The 26,607-nt window shown below is 32.3% G+C and overlaps 1 protein-coding gene across 2 annotated transcripts; it reads left to right on the forward strand.

Annotated features, from left to right (window-relative positions):
- The first annotated feature begins 684 nt into the window (after positions 1-684).
- LOC129971073 (techylectin-like protein) lies at positions 685-15,469 on the forward strand. 2 transcript variants are annotated; one of them, XM_056084545.1, is made up of 7 exons: positions 685-989; positions 3,647-3,825; positions 6,980-7,087; positions 8,414-8,577; positions 12,243-12,345; positions 12,618-12,782; positions 15,091-15,469. In XM_056084545.1, coding segments are annotated over exons 1-7 (948 nt in total). In that variant the 5' UTR covers positions 685-987; the 3' UTR covers positions 15,318-15,469. The 2 variants fall into 2 exon arrangements, with proteins under 2 accessions (XP_055940520.1, XP_055940521.1); XM_056084546.1 differs by having other exon boundaries at positions 3,647-3,816.
- Positions 15,470-26,607: the final 11,138 nt, after the last annotated feature.

Below are 26,607 nucleotides of genomic sequence, written 5' to 3' on the forward strand. Positions count from 1 at the left end.
CGCCATGTAAGGGGGTCTGTTGCACGATAAATCCGTCAGGGTCAAACGTCCTCCCGTTGGTATGGAGAGGGGGTGCCAGCTAACGTGTCGTCCTCGTTATCTGAAGGCGGTTCAAAATTACAAGGTCCATCCCGAAATAGCCGTGTTGCTTTAAACGGGACGTTCATATAACTAAACTAAACCAAACCAATCTTTAAAATATATCTGTGCCGAAATCGATAACTCTAGATTAAGGTTAGTTAGTCCCGCAAGCCGCAAATACACGTTGATATGTTCTCCTTGCCAATATTGTTACTGTTAGATTTTCACTAATTTTTTTTTGTACCAAAAAGTGATTTTATTAGTTTTTATCCAAGCAGTATCTGTAAAAAAGTACTAGGGTTTAAATAAAAAAATCAGGAATACAAGAAAAACTTAAAAATCGTTAAAAGTAGGAAAAATTAAAAAAAATAATAGTAACACTAACAGTTTTTTTTTCCGACTCATTTGTATGATTTATGTACATGTGTAGTTTCGAACATGACGATATTTCACTTTTGAGTCACCAATCGTTCCGCAATTGTCTATCATTCCCCTTTTTCTATCCATTATCTATAACTTATCTATTTCATCTTCCGGTTTTCCAGCCGGAAGTTAAAGACATGTTCCGCTGAGAATAGAGTAATAATTACTGCGAATAACAGCCAGGCATTGTCGATTCCATTTCGGCAATACTTTGTTTTCCACCTGTTGAAAATTCTCCCAGGAAAAATCGTTGCGTTTGCCTTATTCCAATTTACAAGAAGTCTCTCTAGCAGTCTTGTAAAAAGGTTTACTAAAAATAGAAGGCAGAGAGATGTTTATAGTTTGCTGGATTTTCTGAAATTTGCTCACGTGATCCAACTACCGAAGTGTGATTCAATTTCGTTTATTGACAGCTAAGGTTGTGATTGTGATTCAGGCTCCTTTGTTTATCAATAAAGTCCACTTGCCCGTTCTACTTTGAACATGTAAGTTAGTTTTTATCTTTTTTATGAAGTGACAGCAAAAGCACTTAAGAATTTTAAATATTTTTGAAGATAATTGAGATGTATTTCAGTTATATGAAAAGCTGATTTTGAAGCAATTAGGGGTTTTTAAAAATGTCAAGATGGAATTAATTTTAGTTAGTGCTTTCTATTTAATTTCGTCCGGGATTAGAATTTTGATATATTTCTTGAATTTTCTGTTCATATATTGTTAATATATATATATATATATATATATATATATATATATATATATATAATTAAAAGTTTTTAGACTGATTTAAAATCAAAAATAAAATTTGTCAAAAAAAGTTTTTATTTTTGAATTGTTTTGTTAGATAAATTTATCTGTATTAATCTTAAATGAATGATTTGTAAATAACTTAAGTTTATTCAGGGTATTTTATGCTGTGCAAACATTTAATCAATAATATAATTGACAAGTTAAATGAAAATTGCTTTATTTGGGGTTTTATTATACTATCGGTATATTCAATAGTACTGCTTATTTTTTGTTTATTAAAACTATTTACTAATTTTTTGGAGTGATAAATTCAATATATTAACTTTTAAAATTAGAATTAATATCAATTTATCAATTTATTTATCCTTTGTATTTTAAAAATTCAAAATTGGTGAAATTTAAAAATTAATCTTCATTTATATATTCAATTTAAAAACTGTCATCTTCTGTTACTTTTCCCATATTTTAACTCAGTTCTTTTTATTCCAAATATTTTAAGGCATAAAATCGTTTGAAGCTTTATTTTTTTATTTCATTTCCAAAAGGATTCGTCCAGATTGTATTATTTTTAATATTTATCAATATTTTATAAGCCGTTAAGAAAATTACTTAGTATGATTGATAAGAAGGATACAACACTCGCTTGATCAAACAATGCTATATAATTTTTGAATATAAAATAAACCTTATTTCAGTTAATTTTTTTCTGGATAATTTCCGTGAAGAATCGTTTTTTAAAAATGAAACGCTTATATAATTTTTATTATAATTGCTATAATTTATGTACTAAGATAAAAGGAATTAATTAATGGAATCGACTAAACATTTATATATTATCTCTTTAATAGAAGTTCTCTTAAAAACATTATTTTTTGTTCTAAAAGATGCACAATTAGACAAATATTTGAAATCTTACATACAAGAAACATTAATGAAATTAAAAAAAAATATTTTTGTAGATTTTTTATTTATTTTGTTAAATTTTCTAAAATTTACACTTTGTTCAATTATTATCATAGTAGTTTACATATATATTGTGTAATTTTATATGATATTAAGCAGTAATCAAATATTATATAAAATAGTTGCATGTTGAAAATACATCATTAGATAAATGTCTAAAGAGTAAATATAAAGAACATTCGTAGAAAATTACGTTTTTAGAATTTTTCATTTATTTTGCAAAATTATCTAGATTTTTCGATGCTTTATTCAATTATTACCTTAAATATTTCTAGGGCCATGGGCAGAATAATTCCCACTAAATTCAATAATCTTTGCATAAAGGTCTGTCGGTTGGAATACATTCTCCTAAATTTACCAGTAAAGCAGAAACCTAAATGTTCCTGTTTCTTTTCTCACACAAAATTATGCATTTTGATTTGTCATACAATTATTAATTAACAAAATTTTTTAAAGATTCAAATTATATTTATTTAATAAATTAAATGATTTATTTTTCTTATGTATATCTCAATTCTGAAAATATTTTAATAAACCATTACTAGAAAAAAAATGGCTTCTTGAAGTGTTAATAGCACTCATATATTATGTAACATTGTATGATATTATACAGTATATATTGCATAATATTGTAAAAGATTGAATATTATAATATAATATAATGTAATACTGGATAATATGCTATGCTAACAGGATATTAATTTTAACCTACTTTGTTAACTCCTTCAATAGAGATTACAAAACGGGAATTAAAAATTATTAGAAATAAAAAAAATATATGTTAAATATTAGAAAATTTCTTGATATGCCCGAGAAAAAATTCAATTAAAAAAAAATACTTTTGCACTGTAATTTTTATTTCATTAGGAAACTGGATCAAGCATCACTGTACCACAATTGAAATCGACATTTCTTTTTCTTTACGTGAAGAGAAGAAAATAGTCTGTGGTGGTAACATCATAAGCCAGATAACAACTTCCGGAGAAGGGTGTACACTTTTGTCTAGTGGCTTTGTTACTCGTCTATGAACCCTAAGGTTGCGAGTTCGAACCTCAACTTACACATTGGTGACCCTGGTTCTGAACAACCGCATCCTTCATTCAGCTGTCGTGGCTCCATCTACCGGCAGCAACCACTCACACACGCTCGCCGTCGCCCGCCATAACACTTGGCGCGATAACAACGTTCGTCGCTCGCCATAACTGGCGCGATAAACTCTACCGACTCACTGGTGGGGGACTATTGTGGTGGTAACATCATAAGCCAGATAACAACTTCCGGAGGAGGGTGTACACTTTTGTCTAGTGGCTTTGTTACTCGGCTATGAACCCTAACGTTGCGAGTTCGAACCTCAACTTTCACAAGTCCATGCTCGGCAGTCCATCCAGTTAATGTTTATTGTTTCAATAATACAAGTTATTTTAAATTTCAGGCGACATTCCATCATTTGCGGATTGAGTGTTGTGTTTATTCTTTTAAAATGTTCTGATGGCCAGGAAGTAGAAGTTAGACAACCGGTGTGCAGAGAGAAAGAAAAATGCCTGGCTTTACTGGACATAGCCGAAGATTTAGTCGCCAACACAAAATCTCTCTGCTCTAAGTGTAAGTATAGTAAGTATTTGGCTATTGGGTATTGAAAATTTTGAACATAAAAAAATACCAGTATCCATCAAAAGGTTTCTACAAATAAATTATTTTGGTTTTCGTACAATCAAAAGTTTCCTTAAAAATTGAATATCAAGCGATTATACGATAAGAACCCTTTTTAATATAGTATAACGACAACTAATAAACCCACATTTAGTAAAAAAAAAAATCGTATACTAGAACCAAAGATGGTCTTGGTAATTGTTTCAGTCATATTAATTGCACATGACTCACTCGGCGAGCTATAACAGCGCCATCTGGTGTTGAAAAATTTAACCCTTAACTGGGGAGGTGAAATTTTAGGACTTTACTGGGGAGGTACGGTCTACGAGACCGCATTTCATTTAGACTCAAATTAAATTTTCTAATGAATGTATTAGTATGAAAAACTGCCGATGTATTTTAAAGATATTTTTTTGATATATAGATATGTTTTAGAAATTTCCCGGTATATATTGTCATTGAAAAAAGTAAATGCGTTGGAACATACATTTTCTTCTCAATTTACATGCTACAATAAATAATATTCTTGAAAATGCACATTACTTTTTACTTTTTAAGTCATATTTATTTTTACAGTATATGAAGGTATATAGAAGACAATATAATGAAAAATTCAAAAATTATATGAAAAATAAAAAAAAATGACAATGGGTAAAATTGTCCCTTTTTTTATCGGTTTGTGTGACTTTCATAGCACGGTTTTCTACGGCATTTTAAACATACAGGTTAAGAACTAGTATAAAAATCAACCTATAAATTCTGTATATATATCTCTTGGTATATTAATAGATTTTATAATTTTTTCAAAATACATTATTACTAGAAAAATGGATTATGTTTGAACATACATATCAAAATCAGTTCAATGCGAACTTCCATCGAAAAACTCTTCTGTACAATTATCCTTATCACTAAAATCACTTTCTGCTTCATTTAAAAGTGTCTGGAGCACTGCTTCATAATAGGATCAGTAAACTGAATGATATTTCGGACCCCAAGTTTTAGCGCCATCTGCTAAGCCTTGTTTATCACTTTGACACTAACAGGGAGATGCGGTCTTAGAGACCGTGCTCGAAGAAATAACTGAATTATTTAAAAAAGCATCTGCTGAAATCGGTTGAAAAAGTGCACTTGTATTGAAGGTCACAAAACAGGAAGATACTGGGTCAATCCATTCAATTGAGCTAAAAATAGAATAGGGGTGATAGAAAATCCATCGCTAGCGGTCTCAGAGACCGCACGTCCCCAGTTAAGGGTTAAAAAAAGGGCAGATTGCCAATGAATGCTATTGCTATTGAACATAGCCTCCTTCTGTGTATTGTATATATTATTTTAAATTAATATTTTTAACTTTTTCGTGGTTAAAGTAATCCTAACAAATAATTATTCCACTAATTGGATAAGTTAATGAAAAATCCACTACAATAATTTATGGCAGCACAATGAAATAGCATAAATGCCAGATACACTTCGTGAAATTATTTTTGATATCCATTCTTCATCTCATTGGGGGAAAATGTCTTGTAACATAACTGGAGGTGTCATACACCAAGGAGTAATATTTGCTATATTATTACAATACCACTCGAATGTTGCCATTCATCATATTCTACAATGTCGAGAGAAAAAAAGCCATTCGAGACAAAATTCTGCTTATTGTTGCGAATCAGTTCGATAAACCCGCATAAGAATACCGAAGAACTAAACCAGTCTTCCATTATTACTTCTAGTCATGTTTTAAGCAGTGGAATGGTTGTGTCCAGTCATCGCGTTGATTATATCCGATTGGAAATTTTAGGTTCATCAAACTGATTAATTTATGTTTTGAACTAAATAATATCAACGGCTGACTTATTTGAATAACGGCAAAATATTTATCAATTTTGTCTGATGACATATGGATTTTAATCATAGTTAATAAAGATTTCATCATCATAGTCCTAAGCTTAGTTAAGGTTTATTGTCGTTTCATTTTGAAGAAACAATAGGGCTCTTTTGGCACAGACCCTATAATTTTGAATCCTTCTCAGGTGACAAGGAACACATCAGCAGTTGCATTAACATCTACTGGCAACCGTTTGTCATGGTGGACTTTATACATATTCGACTCTCTTGCATAGTTTGTTTATAGAATCTTGAATTCTCTGGCTCTAAAACTGAGTCCTTACCACCAGACCATCACAATCCAATAAACCTTTAAATACTTTAAGGCCCTCTATCCTTCGAATAACTCCTAAGAAATTAATCCCTCAATTAATTTGACACTTGTTGTTACATCGTTTTGTAAGCTTTGGGATAATTTTTGAACATTTCAAAAATTATCCCAACGTGGGGCGCCAATGTGGTGGTATGTAGATTATTATGATCCATGCAGGAAGCAACAGGACGAATGTTTATAGGAACATTTATTTTAATACACATTCACACACTAAACAAACACAAAGACAAGACATTCACGCGCGCGGCTTCACAGTTCAGCATCACATCTCATTCTCATTACAATCGTAATGCACTATGGGATGACCTAATCAGGCATCGCCATCTAGTATCCAAAAGAGAAGATAAGAGTAATGCAACTGCTACAGGAATAAATTTTATTTTTTAAAGCACTTTTTGTGTATAAATTTTCTGAAAGTGTTATTTTTTTACTATAATCTGAAATTTAAAATTATATCGAAAATTAATTCTTGTGTTTTGTTTGATCAGTAATAGTAACCTAAATCTAAATTTGAAACATTCCGTTATCGCCAAGTAGTACACATGATTCCAAGTTGTACTCATCACTTACTCTTCTCTTTATCACTTAGAAACACGGCAAAAAAATGCAAATACACCAAAACGAAAAAATTATTTCGTGATTACTCTTTTATAGCTTAATAGCAAAGATTGAGAAATAAAGATTAATCGGAGAGAATTATTAGTAATTATTAATAATAAAATGATAAAATGTTCTGTGTTACAAAAGTATCGAGGCAGCGAAATTGCTACATGGAAACGTTTCCATCAGAAGGTTTTACTCAATTGTATATCATTCTTTTTTTTTTAAATTTTGGTATGAACATCAAACATTTTATTTCTTTCTATAGTTTTTATTTTTGTTTTATTCACCTCACAGCTAATGACGCATCAAAGCAATCAGAGTGCAACAGGAAAGAAAAATCTTCCATCTACATGGAATTTACAAGGAAGTTGCTGAGGGAAATCAGAGATAATTTCCCATCATGTATGTATTAAAAAATAACTCGATGAAATTTTAAATGATCTAAATATATATGGGGTGAATTGCATATAAGCCAGTAACAGCGCTTCTGCCCGAACAGCTGTTTTGGCAAAATCGGTTAGTTACTGGACTGCTAGCTAAAAGGTCCCAGGTTCTATCCCCACGCGTCCCTCACCTCTTCATTGGTGACCTCGGACGCTGAACCTTCAACCTTCGTACAGCTGTTGTGGCGCCATCTACCCGCAACTAAAGTCGCTCACTTGGCGCAGCAAAGTCGTCAGACTCACGTGACGCAGCTACCCAAAAGTCGCCAGACACACTTGGCGCATTAGCACCCACACACGCTCGCCATAACACGTGCCGCTATTCAAAATTGGGTATCGGCCCATTAAGACAACAGCTACTACTACTAATAATAATAACTCAATACATCACCACTCAACATCCGTATCGTTCGTCGCCCCTTCGACTCACTGGAGGGAGAGTACTGTGGTGAATTGCATATAAGCCAGTAACAGCGCTTCTGCCCGAACAGCTGTTTTGGCAAAATCGGTTAGTTACCGGACTGCTAGCTAAAAGGTCCCAGGTTCTATCCCCACGCGTCTCATACCTCTTCATATAAAACCAACAAAAAAAAAAATACAAGACGTAATGTAATATAAATATATGTAATTCAGAATAACGTAACAAAATAAAATAAGAAAGGAAATTCATGCACTGGAGGATTTAAAATATAACATAAAAGCTGTTCGAGAGAAATCAGAATGTAGGAAACAAGAAAAGCCAATTGCAAAAGCAAAAGTTTTCTGAAAAGGAAACTATTTAAACAGTTCATGATTTCTAGCTTTGTGAATCTTTCAAATTTTTTTTCTTTCTATCTTCAATTTCGCTTCACAGATAAAGAAAATTCAGTTCTCAAATTAAAAGCGTGAACAGTAGATTTAATTGTGTTTTATTTATTTAATTTTATTTCCGATTTCCGATATTGTCTTTCTTTATCCAATAAAAGACGCTGTAAAAAAGCCTAGTTTTAAACTATTTCTTTAGTGATACCAACAATAAAAAGTTTGTCAAAATTTTAACCATTGAATAAAATATTCAAATATTTTCCCAAATATTATTTTTTACTTTTTGTTTTGGAGACAATTACAAAGATATCTCGTTCATTTCTGTACTTTTTCACTCCGTAAATGGAAAATAGATAAATTACTCTTTTTTCTCCTTCTTGTAGTAACACAAATCCTTTAACGACTCACTGTTTTAGAGAATATTTTAAGTTATGCAAATCTAACCGTTCGCAGTGACACAAAATTTCAAACATTTGCCTAGGTCAACCGGTGGAGTGCAGTAAGAGACCGAGGGATTGTACTGAGGTCATGGAAGCTGGAGACACCAAGAGCGGAACCTACGCCATTTTCCCAATGAGCAAGTATACAGCTTCGAAACTAGTCAATGCGTATTGTGACATGGACACCGATGGCGGGGGTTGGACGGTCAGTATACTCTTCACACTGCAGGCTGTTTAATAGAACTATCATTCAATTTTATAGTCTTGAAGAATGTGTCACGTATATGTAATTGGAGGAGTGGGGGCATTGACAGAAGCTGATTATGTTAAGAAAAAGCTTTTTAAAAGGGAATGACATTTCTTTAAGGAACTTTTCCTAACTTTCGTCGTGGGACATCATAAAATATTCTCAAACCCTCTTTCAAATTTCTTTTCAAGTCAGTGCGAAACTGCTTGGATTCATTTGTGAAGTAGAGGAATTCCCATTATTTTACCCAGATTGACCATCCTTAAATTTTTATCTGTAATGACTCAAAAAAGAGGTCACTCGGAGGCCAGAAGTTTGACGACAACCTTATACTGCTTGGTAGCGTTTTACGAGACTGGGATTTCTAAATTGATCCCAAGCTGTGATAGATGCTTCAATATGGAAGGCAATTTATCGAAAATCAATAATACTCTAATTTCTATTTTATTCTGTCCTTTACTGAATTTTTTAAATATTTTTCTCAATACTTTGTGCGTTATTTCCAGATGCACCTTCGACAATCAGCTATTTTGACTGTGATAGATATATGGAGTTATCGTGAAATACTTTTCATGTTTGGAGATTTCTAGAACGAATGAGCGGAATAAATATGAAGAATTTACATTAGATGAACACACAAGATACATTAGATGAATTTCACAAAAAGAGTACCAAAAGCCTTTGATTTATCATCCTATTTCCAGATAAAGTCAGAGCATTGAAAATATTGCAGCTAAACGCAAGCTGATTAATGATTTTTATCGAGTTTCATACAGTATGTCATTCAATGCTCATGTGCGTTTTTTAACACTCGAAAATTCATGAATTTTTGCATAATTCCTTTTTTTTGTATCTCAATTGTAATATGTTTTTATTGCGAAAGCTTATATTTACTGTAATTTTTTTATTACATTTTCTTTCAGAGGAAGCCATTTCCTTATATCTTTATACAGTATATGTATTAATGTATGGCTTTATTTCATTCACTAATTATAGCTGTAATAATTACTAAAAATAATTTAAATTAACTTCTTATGGGAAAAGTTATTTTAAACCCACTTCAAAATTTATTGGGGCAGTAAAATTATATGCTGCCTATTTCTGAAAAATTTAAATGAATCGTCTCAACTTTTTTGTTTTGAAGGTTTTCTGTTTAGATACTCATAAAATTTTACTTAGCAGTCTAAAACTGCAATCACCAAAAAAAAAAAAAAAATGCGTGGATTAGATTTTATATACTCGATCAGTGATAATAAATATTTTTTATTAAATTTATTTTCTGTTCTTGTAATTCTGTTTCATAGTTTTGAAATTATAACTCTGAATTCCAACAACTCATAGTGTCCAATACAGAAGTATTCATATTTTTACCCTATGAAAAAAAAATTAGGGATATTTGTTTTTGAAGGTCATACTTTTTCTTTTCTTCATGATATATAAATAGTAGTCACAGCTATTTAAAGCTTCTAATCTTTTTTTACAGAATGAAGTATCTATTTTCTAAATTGCTATATGGATGGAATGTTTTCAAACAATTTCATATATTTTTTAAACAAAATGAATTGTTATTTGTATACTAGATTATAATAGCATAAAATTAGCTGTAATAGTAAAGATAAACACAATAGTAGACGGAAATCGCAAGATATATCTGATAATAGATTAGTTGTCAATTCACTGAAATGATGAGATACAACAGAGAATAGACTGCCTGTCAATCCATGGAAATCTTGAGATACAGCGGAGAATAGACTGGCTGTCAATCTATAGAAATCAGGAGATGTAGTAGAGAATAGATTGACTGTAAATCCATAGAAATGATGAGATACAGCAGAAAACAGAATGACTATTTATCCACAGAAATCAGAAGATATAGCAGATAATAGACTGGCTGTAAATCCGTGGAAAACGTAGGGTAAATACTGGAAAGTTTGATGAGATACAGCAGAGAACAGAATGACTATTTATCCACAGAAATCGGAAGATACAGCAGATAATAGACTGGCTGTCAATCCGTGGAAAACGTAGGGTAAATACTGGAAAGTTTGATGAGATACAGCAGAGATCAGAATGACTATTTATCCATAGAAATCGGAAGATACAGCAGATAATAAACTGGCTGTCAATCCGTGGAAAACGTAGGGTAAATACTGGAAAGTTTGATGAGATACAGCAGAGAACAGAATGACTATTTATCCATAGAAATCGGAAGATACAGCAGATAATGGGCTGGCTGTCAATCCGTGGAAATCGTAGGATAAATACTTGAAAGTTTGATGAGAAAAGCAAACGAGATTTTTTTTTTTATATGGGTTTGTTCTTCGGTTTTCGTAACATTTAAAGAGGTAATCTTTTATTTTTTTATCGATAATTTAATGATAAGCCCAAGTTTAAGATAAAAGACTATTTAATGTTTTTATAACTATCAGTGCTTTGCTACTGTAACCTCCATAGGTTGACGCATTTGTCCATTTTGTAAAGAACACTGATAATGTTTCATGTAATTGGGAAATTAAAAACATTCCCGCATTTGGCTGCAAACCATTGTGTTTTTCTGTACTACTCGATTTGCAGTTGCAAGTGTGAGACAGTTTCGGAGTGAATGATTACTTCCATTAAAAAGTCATAATATAATTATTTTTAATATCATTGTAATATATTTTATCATATTCAATATGTTTTAAAAGTTCTTATTCCTTCAGTAAAATTATTCAAGATTTTTGTTTATAAACCTTAAAATTATGCCACTAAACGATGAAATGGTTGACTTTAAATTATCACAAAGTATAGATTATCATATACAAAAACAATGACAATCATTGATAGATTTGGATGAGTGTTTATATAGCCATTATCTTCTTATCCTCCCATAATTGAGATTATTGGAGGCTGTGGTGAATAGCTTATAAGCCAATTAATAGCTACGTTACCTGAGCAATTGCTTTTGTATCGTGGTCATGTTACTGGACTGCGAACCACAAGGTTCCAGCTTCTATCCTCGCTCAACACAATTCGCTACATTGGTGACCTCGGACGATGATCCTTCAACTTTCGTACAGCTGTTGTGGCGCCATCTACCCACAACCCAAAGTCGTCAGACTCACTTGACGCAGCAACCGAAAGTCGTCAGATTCACTTGACGCAACAACGCAAAAAGGTCGCAGCAACAGCATCAGCAACCACTCACCCACACACGCTCGCCATTGGCACTACTCAAATGGGTACAGGCGCATTAGAATCAACAGCTAATACATCACCACTCAACAGCCATATCGTTCGTCTCACCTCCGACTCACTTGAGGGAGAGTCTGTGGTGAACAGCTTATAAGCCAGTTAACAGTTACGCTACTCGAGCAATTACTTTAGTATCGTGGCCATTTTACTCGGCTGCGAACCACAAGGATCTATTCTCGCTCATCGCAAACTCGCTAGAAGGCGTATAAATGAATCATAAATATTTTTTTCTGGAGTTCGGAGAAAATATGCACGTAATTAATGAAAACTTGCGAACCATTTAACATAAAACAGTAAAAAAATTCAACTTTTAAAAAAAATGGAAATTTGTAAACTTACAAACCTTTAAATGTGGAAATAATTACAGCATCCAAACATTCAATTTTCAGGTGATACAAAGAAGAGGAAATTTTACTCCCCAACATAATTTTCAGCTGAAGTGGAATGAATACAAAACCGGTTTCGGAAACATCGAGGGGGAATTTTATTTAGGTAATATTATTAGGTATTTACTATTAATTAATATATTTAACCGATTAACATTTATTGAGGTTAATTATTCTTTAGTACATACTTTATTCAAGATTTTATCAGATAAAACATTTATTGAAGTATTTTATTGGATACATAATTTTGTTTAAGATACTTATAAGATAATCATTTATCAATGTAATTTATTAGATGCTTAATAAAGAAAAAACATTTTCTTCCTGAAATTAAAAGATATATGTTTTACTATATATATATACTTTCATTGCTTTCAGGAAATGACAATATCTATGCTTTGAGCAACCAAAGTCCAGTTGAACTTCGTATCGATATGATGGATGCTAAGGGAAACCGTCGCTATGCGACTTACAAAAAATTTCGAATTGATGACGAAAAAAATAATTATAAATTGCACGTCGACGAGTACGAAGGCGATGCTGGTGAGTTGTTTGACTTTTAATCGAGATTTCTAAGAATAAAATGATATATTGCATACCAATGGAGCTCTAAATTTAAATCTAATAATCTTTTTACACTAAGAGCCCTAATTATTAGAAATATCCCTCGATAAAACTTAATAGCGGATTGTAGCACATCCCTCCCTCCTACCAGAGGTTGTGCCGGCGTCCTGGCATAGGGGCTGCGCGTCTTCCCCGTGATCTGGGCGCCCTGGTTACGAGTCCCGGTTCGGGCATGGTTGTTCTTCATCTGTTCTATCTGTGAGATGTGTGAATGTGCCCCCTCCCCTGTAAAAAGGGGTTATGCAAGCGAATGTGATGCGTGAGTAGCTAATTCCTACTTTTGGCCCTAGTTGACGCTACTAAAAAAACCAGAGACGCTCCCTCAGCGGCTTAAAATCACTGTCTTCGTAACAGTGGGCTTGTCCATGGCAAGTGCCATAAGAAGCAACAACAACAACAACCAGTGGTTGTAAATCTGATAAATTTGAAGATGATTAGGTGTATGCCATAAGTGGTTATATACTGGTAAATAGCTCATAATTAAAATATTGTTAAAAAATAGTCATTCAAAAATTTCTTATGCATATATGCTAGGTGAAAAAAGAGGCTATAGTCAATAAAAGAAAGTAAAAAGCCACAACAAAAAAGGAAGGGAGGAGCATGGAAAAAAGAAGGGAAGGTCTGAATGATACAAATAATAGTTAGATACCTTATTAATAAAACTTCCCACGAGATAGGCATTTAAACTTCAAACATAGAAAAAAAAATTGAAAAAAGAAATAAAAAGAAGATGATGGAATTTTAAGGAAAAGACAAAATATAAATAAATAGGGGAAAAAAACAAGAATAAATAAATATGTGCATTAATTCAGTCTTAGGTAAAATCCATTCTCAGGAACAAAAAGCTACAAAAAGAGTTGATTTTGAGATCCGCCCCCCCCCCCTCAAACTGACAAGATGCCATTGAGTTTTTAATAATACTTGACTTTCTCTATGCTTGACTTGAGGATTCTGGCACTAATATAGTCCTATTTAAAGTTTGTACTGTTGGAAAAGCTTTAAGGAAGTGGACATTTTTTTTAATCAGAGGAATAGAAAATTGGTATACAGCAAAGTATAATCAACAAAAATTATTTTTTTATCCGTAGTAAAATAACATATGGTTCCGACAGAAGCAGAATCGAAATTAGTGAAGATAAGTCCTGATAGGGAGTAAAATATATGATTATTTCCAATGGAAAATCTTGTTTTCATTGCAGTACAGGAATTCCAAGATAGCTTGACCTTCTATCATCAATTTATAGTATTATAACTCTCCCTATAGCCTAAGAGTGTAAACTGAATTCAATATTAAGAAGTTTTTCAGTCAGTTCAGTATTGCAGTCATTGAAAGTTGATGGTGATTCTGATCATAAACCTGGGCCCAGTGGCCTGGTGGTAAGGTCTCTGCTTGTGAGCCGTAAGGTTTCAGATTCGAGAGCCGATTTCACCGAAGAACCGTCGTGCAAGGGTATCTGTTGCACATTAAATCCGTCATGCCAAACGCCGTCCCGCTGGTGTGGTGTGACGTGGAGAGGGGGATGCCAGCTCGGGTGTTGTCCTCGTCGTCTGACCGCGGTTCAAAATGACGAGGTCCGTCCCAAAATAACCTTAGTGTTGCTTTACAACGGGACGTTAATATAACTAAACTAAACTAAAACTGATCATAAATCCAATCTATGTAATCTATGAATCCAATTTATGTAAAGAAAATTAAATATATATATATATATATATATATATATATATATATATATATATATATATATATATATATATATATATATATGTATGTATATAATGATGTCTGGCTCAAGAATTTTATTTTAAATATTTTCATAATGTTGTAAAACAAATTTTTAAAATCTCTTTTGTTTGAAGGAGTTGTTTAAAGACCTGATAATGAGTATAATTTAATTTGCATGTGGCTGGAATGCAACAATAAAAGAAAATAGAGCGGAACGGCGTAGAACGTAAAGAACAATAGTGCAGCTAATAAAGTCACCTAGAAGTAACGTCACAAGTAAGCTTTACAGAAATGGGAACCGTAAAAAAATCTAGCAAGTTTATTAGTTTAAGCTTAAGTTTTTAAAACATTAGCATTTTATATAAATGAGTGTCATCATTTTTGTAACAAAGATAGGAATAATACAGAAAACTCTATTTTTACTTATTTAAATTCTATTAATGTGCAATTTCAAAAAAAGAAGTTTTACATGCTCAATCAAAATGCATTTTTTCCTTGCAGGCGATGGCATGAAGCGTCACAATGGAAAGGAGTTTTCAACCATAGATAAAGGAAATACTGCTGCCGTAGCTGCTATTAATGGACCCTGGTGGATCGCTGATTGGGCTGATGCTCATTTGAATGGAAAGTACGAACCTGGGATAGACGATTTTCAAAACATCCATTGGCATGTTTGGCTCGAAAACGTGGGCTTGGCGTTCGTTGAGATGAAAGTGAGGGAAGTGTAGAAACAGAAACAAGCTGGAAGATGGCATAAATCATGCTTGTTTGAGAATTTATCTTCAGAGTCCAGTAAAAAGTATAAGATGAATAAGGTGGACAACATATTGTAAATATTCAATATTTTTTTTTTTGATTAAAGAAACATTAAGTGATTGAATCTCAAAGTTTATGTTTATTTGAGTGAATACACATGGTCAACAATGGCTTAGTGGGTAATTGAAAGAAACATTAAGTGATTGAATAGCAAAGTTTATGTTTATTTGAGTGAACACACTTGGTCAACAATGGCTTAGTGGGTAATTGAAAGAAACATTAAGTGATTGAATAGCAAAGTTTATGTTTATTTGAGTGAATACACTTGGTCAACAATGGCTTAGTGGGTAATAGAAAGAAATATTAAGTGATTGAATCGCAAAGTTTATGTTTATTTGAGTGAACACACTTGGTCAACAATGGCTTAGTTGGTAATAGATAGGTAAAGTGTGAGATAATAAATCGGAGAAAGGAAGTTAAAATCCTTATTTTCTGGTTTTATACGTAATAGCATTAATCATCGACGAGTAGATTGATATATTTTTCATTGTGGATGGCCTGATTAATTGATGATTACTTGATTTTTCCCTAAGATGAACTCAATTGTGAGCTACTCCTTGAAAGTCTTTTAGTAAGAAAAATCGTCATATATTCAAGGAACTCTAAGGTCGCTTTAATCTGTAGAAAATTCCTCATTTTCCCTTTTTTACGAATCCTTGATTGATATGCTAGAATAAATAGGATTAAGTCAGATCAATAAGGCAACTTTCCTAGATTAAATGGGGTTAAGTTAGAGCAATAACACAACTTTCCTATATTAAATGAGGTTAGTTTAGACCAAGGAGGGAACTTTCTTAGATTAAATAGGGTTAGGTTAGATCAAAGAGGCAACTTTCCTAGATTAACCCTTTAAAGGGCCATTTTTTTTCTAGTCATATTATGTTAAAATATTTTTAGGCTTGAAATTAGAATAAGACAAGAGATTCATTTAACTTATTAGATAAATTTAATTTGATTCATTAATTAATTTGGTTCATTAATAATTAAGTAACAAATCAAGATACATCATTTTGTGTAAGATAAAGAACTGAAGCATCTAAGTTTCTGTCTTTGTAAAAAAAATTGTCAGAACATATGCCAACCTACATCATTTCATACAAAGATTGATAAATTTGGTGGGAAGCATACCTCCCACGGCTCTGGAAAGAGTTAAATGAGGTTGGATTAGACCATAGTGGGAACTTTCTCAGATTAAATGAGGTTAGGTTAGAACAATAAGGCAACTTTCCTAGATAAAATAGGTTAGGTTAGAACAATAAGGCAACTTTCCTAGATAAAATAGGTTAGGTTAGAACAATAAGGCAACTTTCCTAGATAAAATAGGTTAGGTTAGACCAATAAGGCAAGGTTATATATTTCAGCCAAATCAGCTTTAAATCTCAGGTGCTTTAAGATCGGTTTGATCAACAGAATATATCATATTTCCTATCTATGAAGAATCCTTGATTCATGGGCTTAAATTTATATGCCAAAACATATGAATTTTATTATTATCGTTAATATTATACACATTTATGTTGTATAGAGATCAAATGATGGAAATAATTTATGAATTTATTACTTTTCCTTTTTTTAAATGTTTATGTTGCATACAAAAACGAATGAAATTCATTCATTTTATAAAATGCACGTTTTAGTACTAAATGAAATTTAAAATATCTATCAATTTTACTTCAATATTTCTCATATTGTCGCCGGATAACAGGGAGTACTTGTACGAACGATTTTTTTTTTTGGTGAGATCAGTTAAATTTTGTCGAAACTGATATTTATTCTATCCTATTGTGTCAAGTAGTTGGCACAAGTTGATAATTATTTGTTTATGATAAAAGCTATATTATATAGTTTCAAACATAATTCTTTTTGAGAGAAACTTTTTTCATACTGAAAATATATTAGATGTGCTGTGCAGCTGTTAAGTATTCTGCTACGTTCTTAAAAGGTATAAATTATTATAAAATATCAAGATTATAATAAAAATATCTGGAAGACCGGGCTTCGTTCGGCAGTTTTTGGGGGTTAAATCGTGTTTTTCAGGAGAAAATATTTAGATACGAATCCCAAACTAATTACATATGAACATTTTTCAATCCCACTTACATATGAACTGACCATTTAAATAAAAAAAATCATGAATGCACTTAGTTTAACCTATTATTAGAAACAATCTGCTAGATTACAGTATTCGTTTTACAGTTTATTTAACATTACTTATATTTTTGAACTGACACTCCATTTTACCATGGTGAAATCGGGTCCAAGATGGTGGTATATGACATTGCCAGCATGAGAACGTATAGAATATAGATTCTAAGAGCTAGTAATAAAAAGCGACTTTTTTTTGTATGTAAAATCGCATTTTTTCAGGAAAGACGACTATTTAGGTAGACTTAAAAGACAATATATAAAATATAAAGACATTTGTAAAAGAATAAAGCAAAACGTGCGACTGGAACTGATGACCTGCAACACATGCGTCATTCATATAGTTCTGACTACTAAATTGCACAGCCCACACTTTTTAGTGAAGTTTAGTGTTAGTTGGAAGTGTGTGTGTGTGTATGTGTAAAACCGATTTTTTTTCTGGAAAGACACCTATATAGTTTAACTTAAAAAGCAAAACCTTATTTATTATTTAACTATAAAATTTGATCCAAATCGTTAGATGAGTTTCTGAAAAGCCCGAACTATATATATATATATATATATATATATATATATATATATATATATATATATATATATATATATATATATATATATATATATATATATATATATATATATATATATATATATATATATATATATATATATATATATATATATATATATATATATATATATACATACATATATATATATATATATATATATATACATACATACATACATATATATATATATATACATACTATATATATATATATATATATATATATATATATATATATATATATATATATATATATATATATATATATATATATATATATATATATATACATACATATATATATATATATATATATATATATACATACATATATATATATATATATATATATATATATATGTGTGTGTGTGTGTGTGTGTGTGTGTGTGTGTAAGCATTATTTTGTATGAAGCAGGTTGCATTTTGAAGACAGTGAAGAGACTTTTGATTTCGTCACGTCGTTTTATTTCATATAGGAGAAGCACGCATGATTATTTACAAGAAGGCGTGGACATGGCACGTCCGCCCCAGTGCGGAACAACAGCAGAAGTGGAGAAGAAGAGAGAAATAAACTATCCCTCGTCTTGTATAACCCGAGATTTCGATAGGGAAAATATTTCTTCATAGTGCCAATATATTAATAAGATTCTGATTCTGATGCATGTCAATCAGAAGTAAGGGAAACACAGGGATGTTTTAAAAAGAATGTGCTTACTGGACATTTTCCTTTCCCTTCAAGCGGAGCGTGAGCATGTGTCGGCGTTTAGCCGATTGAGCAATTTTATAAAGCATCTCTTGAATTAAGTAAGTAGAGAAAGTGGAATTGGATCACGAAATAAGAGAATATTTTTAGAATGAAGTTACTATGGGCTAAGTTAAGATAAAACTTTGAAAATTAATTAAAATGAAATTAGAGTTAAAATATCATTACACCCCCCATATATATATATATATATATATATATATATATATATATATATATATATAAAAGCATTGATAAATAATAAGTATTGCCTAAATAAAAGCATTGAAAATAATGCAACAGTAGAACGCGTTAAGGTAACATATACAAGATATCACAAGGTGAAGGTAATAATTGAAGGTAAGACACGTAACAACATCAACAGTAGAAATCGTGATTTAATTTTAAAAAAATTCATTTTGTGTGTTCGCTGTTTCACCTGTCAGTTGACTGATGAACAATCCACGGAAACCATGACCTTCAAAAGCTTTGTTTGATTGCTGTACAAACATCTTTTATAATGTCCTTGCTTTTAAATTAAGTGCGATAGGGTTAAAACGAACTGGCACCGCTTTTTCATATCCGTTAAAGTTAGAATGAAAAGACATGATTTTCTCAAATCATTATGTTTGCATAACAATAGCTATTGTGTTAAGCAAAGCCTCAAAATTGTAGAATATAACTCTTTTTTTCCCTCTTAGGTAAATTTTATTTCAGAATAAAATGCGGTCTTAAGTTTGTAAAATGAACATGACGTGTTTGTCTACATCCTCTACTTTTAATGTAATATGCTCGGATGTGAAGTTTATACTTTTCGTTTCTATTTTAGAGTGTAAGAATACTTTTAACTATGAGGTGGCTCAGTATAGCATCTGCTTAGATGTCAAATATATGGCTTTTAAACTTTTATTATTTATGACTAGTGTTCGGCTTGTTTGTTCGGAATATTGATTTTTCTAGTTGTTGAACTATTAACACGCCATACATTAATTTAAAATTTCACTTGGTGAAAAAATATGAAATTGATGGAATCACTCACTCTATTACAAATTATTAGACGTTGATATATACTCACTCTACACAAATATATACTCAGTCTATTACAAATTATTATACGTTGATATATACTCACTCTATACAAATATATACTCACTCTATTACAAATTATTATACGTTGAAATTCATAAGTGTACATTGTACACTTATAAAATAATAATTCTGAACATGTTTGAAGAAAAACACATTATTTTATTTCCGTTTTATCATTGGCAATAGCACATGATTAAATGTTTGATGGAACAATGAAAATAGTTTGAATTTCCTCAACAAAATCTTTCATTGAAAAATTCACAATTTTGTTTGCATTTCACAACAAAAATTTTGTTGTAGTTTGTGTATCAAATTGTATAAAAATGGAAAGGAAACTGGCACCATTAAGTAAAAAAGTAATTTTTTAAGTTCCTAAGACAGTGTAAAAATAATTTTAGTGTGAGAAATTTTATCTACATATGGTGAAAAATGTGGAAGTTTGCTAAATTTTTGATAAACTTTTAGTCCTTTAAAATAGATAGTGCTAAATTTCATGTAGATAGAGAAAAAAACTGGATATTTGTATAAAAGAAATACATACAAACATTAATCTTTATACCTACAAATATAGAATAAGAAATTTAGTCTCATGCGAACGTCCATCTTTTACCATACTTTAACAAAACAACAAAACAAATAACGCACAAATCAGTCTTATTTTAGAGGAAATTATCAATTTTTTCAGGGAATCAATTGTATTCGGAACTTGATTGTAATATTGTATTGTAACGAATATTGTATTCACAAAGAAAAATGTTGATGCATTTTAAATTTACAGAGATGGAAGCGATAATTATTACTAAAGAAACTGACACTTCAAACCAAAATTCATCAAAAAATAAAAACACTTTTAAATTTGAAAGAAAGTTTTAACTCAATGGAAAAAGACTCATAAATTTTTAAGACAGTGGATATTAAAAAGGAGGCATTCAAAATCAAAATAAATATAAAAAAAGAGTATTAATTCACTACAAAGAAATTTTGGAATAAAGAAGAAAAAACATGAATCTTTAGAGGAGTTTGTTAGATTAATATTACGTCGGCATCGAATTTAATCTATTTCAGTTTGATTTTAATATATGTTATTGTATATCTCTTGGTATAAAAAAAACTTTCTTTATCACATGCCGTTTTACGAAATAACTTCAGGAAAAACTCTTGACTGGAATCAATATTAACTCGATTTATATACAAACCATGAATGATGTCTGCACATTCCAATCTTGGGAAAACCGATTCACTCCGATATTTACATGGCCATTATAAATAACCCATGTTATTAGTCCTCTCTAAGTACTATCCGTTATAGAAAGCGTGACAAGCACGCCCAAACCACTATTTCTGAATTCTTGGAATAAGAACATTTTACTTCTGCAACTTCTCATCCCAGAATTTGAGGTGCCCCCCTCCACATACACATCTGAAGGAATATACTAAGTAAAAGATCTGAATTCGTCCCAAATCGAAGTCAAGCGGTTCATATTTTGCCAGGAACTCTTATAGTATAACATCTCTATTCCTTGGAAAAAACTATGCAATTATTTGACTTTTAAATGCCATTTTAATCACATATAGGAACATTTAAATAAGCCTTCCGTAGTCGTCACTCCCTAATTTCTAGAAAATCAATAATAAAGTGTTTATTTATCCAGAATATTTGCGTTTATCTGTTGTATTTTTTTTTATGGCACTTGCCATGGACAAGCCCTCTGTTAAGTAGACAGCGATTTTAAGCCGAGCGTCTCTTTTTTATAGTAGCGCCATCTAGGACCAAGAGAACGACTTAGCCACACACAAGTCACAACCCTTTTTAGGGCGGACTTCATTCACAGATCGTAATTTAGACCTGAAACAGAGAACGATCACCCCTGATCCAGTACCCTCAGTAGTATTACTCTCGACATGGTGGACTTTGTGACCACGACAGATTTATACGCGTGTCAGCCATCTAGCACGTGGGGAATCTTCGGCCGGCGGGGTTCGAACTCGTAACCTAAGGGACGCGAATCCAACGCTTTACCAACCAGGTTATCTCGGCACAGACCACCATACCAAGTCAAATCTATTTGAAGTCTCATATGTTTTATATTTAATTTCGGAATTTTCACGTTTATTAGTTGTTCAAAAAGATTGATTACCATAGTTTGGTAATAAGATCTTGACTATGGCATCAGAGGTTTCAATGGCCTAATTCGACTTCACCAAAGAATTGTAGATTGATTCACGCAAATTCTGACAAAGAGGATCCAACTCTTCCCTTTGATGTTGTACTGGTATTTTGAAGAGGAGGTATTATTTCAGGCGTTGTTCACAATATTTCAATAAAACTCAAATTAAGAAATGTCTTCAAAAAGTACCCCTTGATTCTACAAACAAGAAAGTTGAATTAACCCATAACCAAAGATTATTTCCATTTCGGCCGGCGGGGTTCGAACTCGTAACAAAAGGGACGCGAATCCAACGCTCTACCAAGTGTGGGAATTACTTTACGTACCAACTTTAATACGATTAAAGCTCTGGAAAATAAAATCATTAGAATGATAGTTTGGGAAAAGGTGGTACCAAAGAAACTCTGAAATAAAAACGGGCTTGTAATCCCAAATCTAATCCGGCAGTGCTCTCATCTGCTCTTATAAATATATTTGTGCATTATTACCTACATGCTATTGACGAACAATAATTTTGAAAAAACCTGCCAGTGTATACGTTTTGGCGATTTTTTGGCGATACATCGCTGGAATGGGATTATCACAAATGTTCCAGAAGTGGAAATGTATTTTGGTTACACCTGTTTTCATGCCGATTGACACCAAAATTCGACAAAGAATTATAATTGTTGTCACAGAATTACATGCCAAATTTCATATATTTTAGTCATTGTATTTTAGAGCTACAGCGTTTATATGTTTAGGAAAATACAGACAGATAGACAGCAAAAATCTTGATGGATTTGGTTCCAAATTTGACTACCATCTACCCTTTAGAAGTTAAATTTTTATATCAAATCTTATCTATCCAGCTCTTTTCGTCTTATGCCTGGTGGTAAGGTCTCGGTTTGTAAGCCGTAGGATTTCAGGTTCGTGATCCGATTTTACCACAGAACCGTCGTGTAAGAAGGTTTGTTGCACGTTAAATCCGTCAGACCAAACGTTCTCCCGCTGGTGTGGAGAGGGAGGGGGCCTGCTCAGGTGTCGTCCTCGTCATCTGACCGCGGTTCAAAATTACGAGGTCCGTTCCAAAATAGTCTTAGTATTGCTTTACAACGGGACTTTAATATAACTAAACTAAAAAAAACTAAACTTTTCGCTTTATACTTATCGTGTTAAATGAAATTTGGACCTCCTCGCAGTGAAACTTAGTCTGATTGGATTTCATACAAAATTTGTTAGAAATGTACATATTTTGGGTGAGGTCCGTATATTACATTTAATCCATATAGCTTATAACATTTTTGAATTACCGAGCTCATAAACATTCGCAATTCCAGAAATGCGCCTTTCGAATTCAGGGAAATCTAAAAGACGTAATTCGTCAAAATCACGAGTCAAATTTTTTGAAGGTTACAATATTTTCTTTATGTATATTTCACTTATGAGAAAATAAATAAAAAAATTTATACAGGGTATTATAGTCCACCTCACGATTGTTGGCGTTCGACTTCAGACGAGTCCACTTCAAAACGGATTGGAAACAAGACGATCCAAGGTTGCTATAATCATGCGTTGGCGAAAGAAGTTTCCTTCGTCATTATTTGTTTACGATTGGCTTTGCGAGTGCCTTGCGTTTATTGGTGCTTTTCCGACTTCTTATATTTCTAATCTAAATCCATCTAAATATCAGTGCCATAATGCCTGGGAATCGTATTGTTTCCAAAGAAAGAAAAATAATTATGAATGTTTTGAGGTATTTTGAAAATGAATGTTCTTAAAACGAATTAAGTATCCCACTTTGTCAACGGATCAAAAGAGCTGCAGAAGCGACCGGTGTTTCGACTAGAACACCGTAAAATTGAACATTCATCAGCTTTGTGGCTTCTTCTTCTTCTTTTTTTTTTTTTTTTTTTGCATGATTTGCATCCTGGTTTTTTAGTATATATAGCTTTCTCTGTTGACGGTTCTTATGATGCTTAAATATTTTTGATGCCTAAATAGTATAGATTGTTAATATTCAAATTAGAAATTCTTTGTTTTTGATAGAATTAAGACAAAAATGTCTCTGAAAAAATGATTTGGTTTGAAAGCTAATGCGTAATAACATGAAATTTCATCTGCCTAATGTAAAACTCGATTAAATAATATTGAATTTTATTATATAAGGCAATAAAGATTTTTCAAAAAATCAGAGAAGCAACAGCTTTTTCTTTCGATTAAATTATTTCAATAAAGTCGCAACACATTTTTTTTTTAAACCTTGAATTACTTTTCGGGAGGAAGTAGTTGAGTATTTCACGGAATACTCGAGTATTTTACTGTTTTCTCTTAACAATGTAATCGTATTTTTCTAGATGTCATCGATATTGCAGAATAAAATATCACGTTCTGGTTCCTCTCAAATATTACCGGTTTGAAGCCAAATCTAGGGGGAGCGGTGTCACCCCTCATCCCATCCTCTCACTAAGTTCCTGGAAATCTATATAAAGTCTGAAACTGCATATGCAAATACCAGCTATCTTGATTGATTATAGTAATGCTGAATTAACTTAATCATATGATAATTAATTAATTAAATCATAAGATAAATGATTGATTCAGCCATATAACTGTAGTATTATTTCATTCGCCACGAATTTTTATTTTCACAAATATCGTATCATAGAAGCTGAAAAAATAATTAGCTGAATGCTTGAGACAAATCCCCCCGCTAATGCGCCAACTATGGAAACCTTGATTTGCGGCTTGCTTTTATGGCCCTCCCCATTTCCTGCTAATTCGATGTTTTCGACTCAACCGTCGAGCGCCAACAATACTGAGGTGGACTATATCAAGTTTTCTAAAAATTCTATAATAATATAAATAAAAAAAAAGATTCTGTATTAAGAAAATTTCCCAGTATGATGGTTCTCTCATCAAAAAAATGCCAAAAAAATCCTCCCGCTGTTGTGGTGTGGTGTGGAGAGGGGGTTGCCAGCTCAGGTGTAAGGTCCTCGTCATCTGATCGCGGTTCAAAATTACGAGGTCCGTCCCAAAATAGCCCTAGTGTTGCTTTTTAACGGGACATTAATATAACTAAACTAAACTAAAACTCTCGTAAAAAAACGATCAAAGTCTCTAATGATTATGTAAATTCATTACTATCCTATTAAGCCCCGAATATCATCCCTAGGAACGCAAAGTATTAAATACTTAACCCCTTGAAATATTTAAATCAAAATCTTATACAGAGTTAAACTTTCGATGGTAAATTTGAGTAACAAATGTTATCCACCGAATGTTTTACATTTCGTAAATATCGTGTTTGGCAGGCATTTGGACAACCAGAGAGGCAGATTTCATGTGAACGGATTTCGTTCAAAATTTGATAGGAAAAAACAATTTGGCTCAAAGACCATATACGAACTTCAGCTGTCTAGCTCAAAACGATTTTTTAGTTTGTTTGGTTTGCGGATAGGTAAACCACAAACTGGCTACTCAAACCTGGCGGAAGGCGCATGGAAAAACTCTAATGACCGGGCTGTCGCAACAGCAACACTTGCAGGTACTGTGGTTGTGTCCTAAGGGCCGACACCGGTCACATTACAACTCTTCCCTTAGGAAGTACGTCCCGTCATCGATGGGAGGGGCCAGACCCCCACCTTTTTGTGTATCTAAAAGGATGGCGAGAACCAACCGCCATAACGAAAGCTTCTCACCTTCAATTTCATGGTGCATCCCTTTCCCGTGGGACAGCGAATAGGTAAAATTCCAAAAATGTGATTTTCAATTTTAAGACATATGCATGAGTTATAGCATGAAGATTTCTCAATATTTCGATTTCGAATTTTTTGATTATTACAATATTTTCTGTATGAATATGTGAGAAAAAAGAAAAAAAAAAAAAATTGGGCAGAATTAAAGTGACCATGTTTCTCTTTATTTTAATTCAGGAAGAATAGTTTAGCTCATTGTCAAGGACTCTGAAAGATGAAGGGAGGGGATCTAAGATAAAATAAGAAAAGAAGAAAAAAAAAAAACCCAAATGAAATAGTTAATTACAAATTAGTTAGAAAAGAAAGCGTTAACCTATAAGGGTTGCTCAAATGAAAACTGGATAAGTTGAATAAAAAGAATATCTTTGTTGGAAATAAAAAGAAATTACCAAAGGGCGTCGTAACACAGGTCTTATCGTTTAGGTAGCAGGTTTGTGCCTTTGCTGTACAAAGATGGTAATTGATTCTTGAGGAAGTCCTCCTGTACAACCCCTTTCACTTCGCCGTCTGAAGGCAAATGTGACCTCTGTAATGCTCTCCTAAGTGGCCCAAAGATGTGGGAGTCGCAGGGTGACAAATCCGGACTGTACGGTGGTTGTTCCCAACGGAATTTTTTAAGGTTGCTTGGGTTTAATGTGAAACCTGTGGGCGGGAGTTGTCATGGAGTGGAATCACTTGTTCAGTGAGAAGGTATGGCCGTTTGCTTTTCTTGCTTTCGTTGTTTCGTCAGAGTATTGCAGAATTGTGTTG

Source organism: Argiope bruennichi, chromosome 6, assembly GCF_947563725.1.
Source record: "Argiope bruennichi chromosome 6, qqArgBrue1.1, whole genome shotgun sequence".
Classification (NCBI taxonomy): domain Eukaryota; kingdom Metazoa; phylum Arthropoda; class Arachnida; order Araneae; family Araneidae; genus Argiope; species Argiope bruennichi.

Excerpts from the sequence above, each read along its gene's own strand:
- LOC129971073 (XM_056084545.1), top strand. Across the intron at positions 3,826-6,979 it reads CTGCTCTAAGTGTAAGTATA|CTAATGACGCATCAAAGCAA; the intron begins GTAAGTATTTGG and ends TTCACCTCACAG. Across the intron at positions 8,578-12,242 it reads CCGATGGCGGGGGTTGGACG|GTGATACAAAGAAGAGGAAA; the intron begins GTCAGTATACTC and ends TTCAATTTTCAG.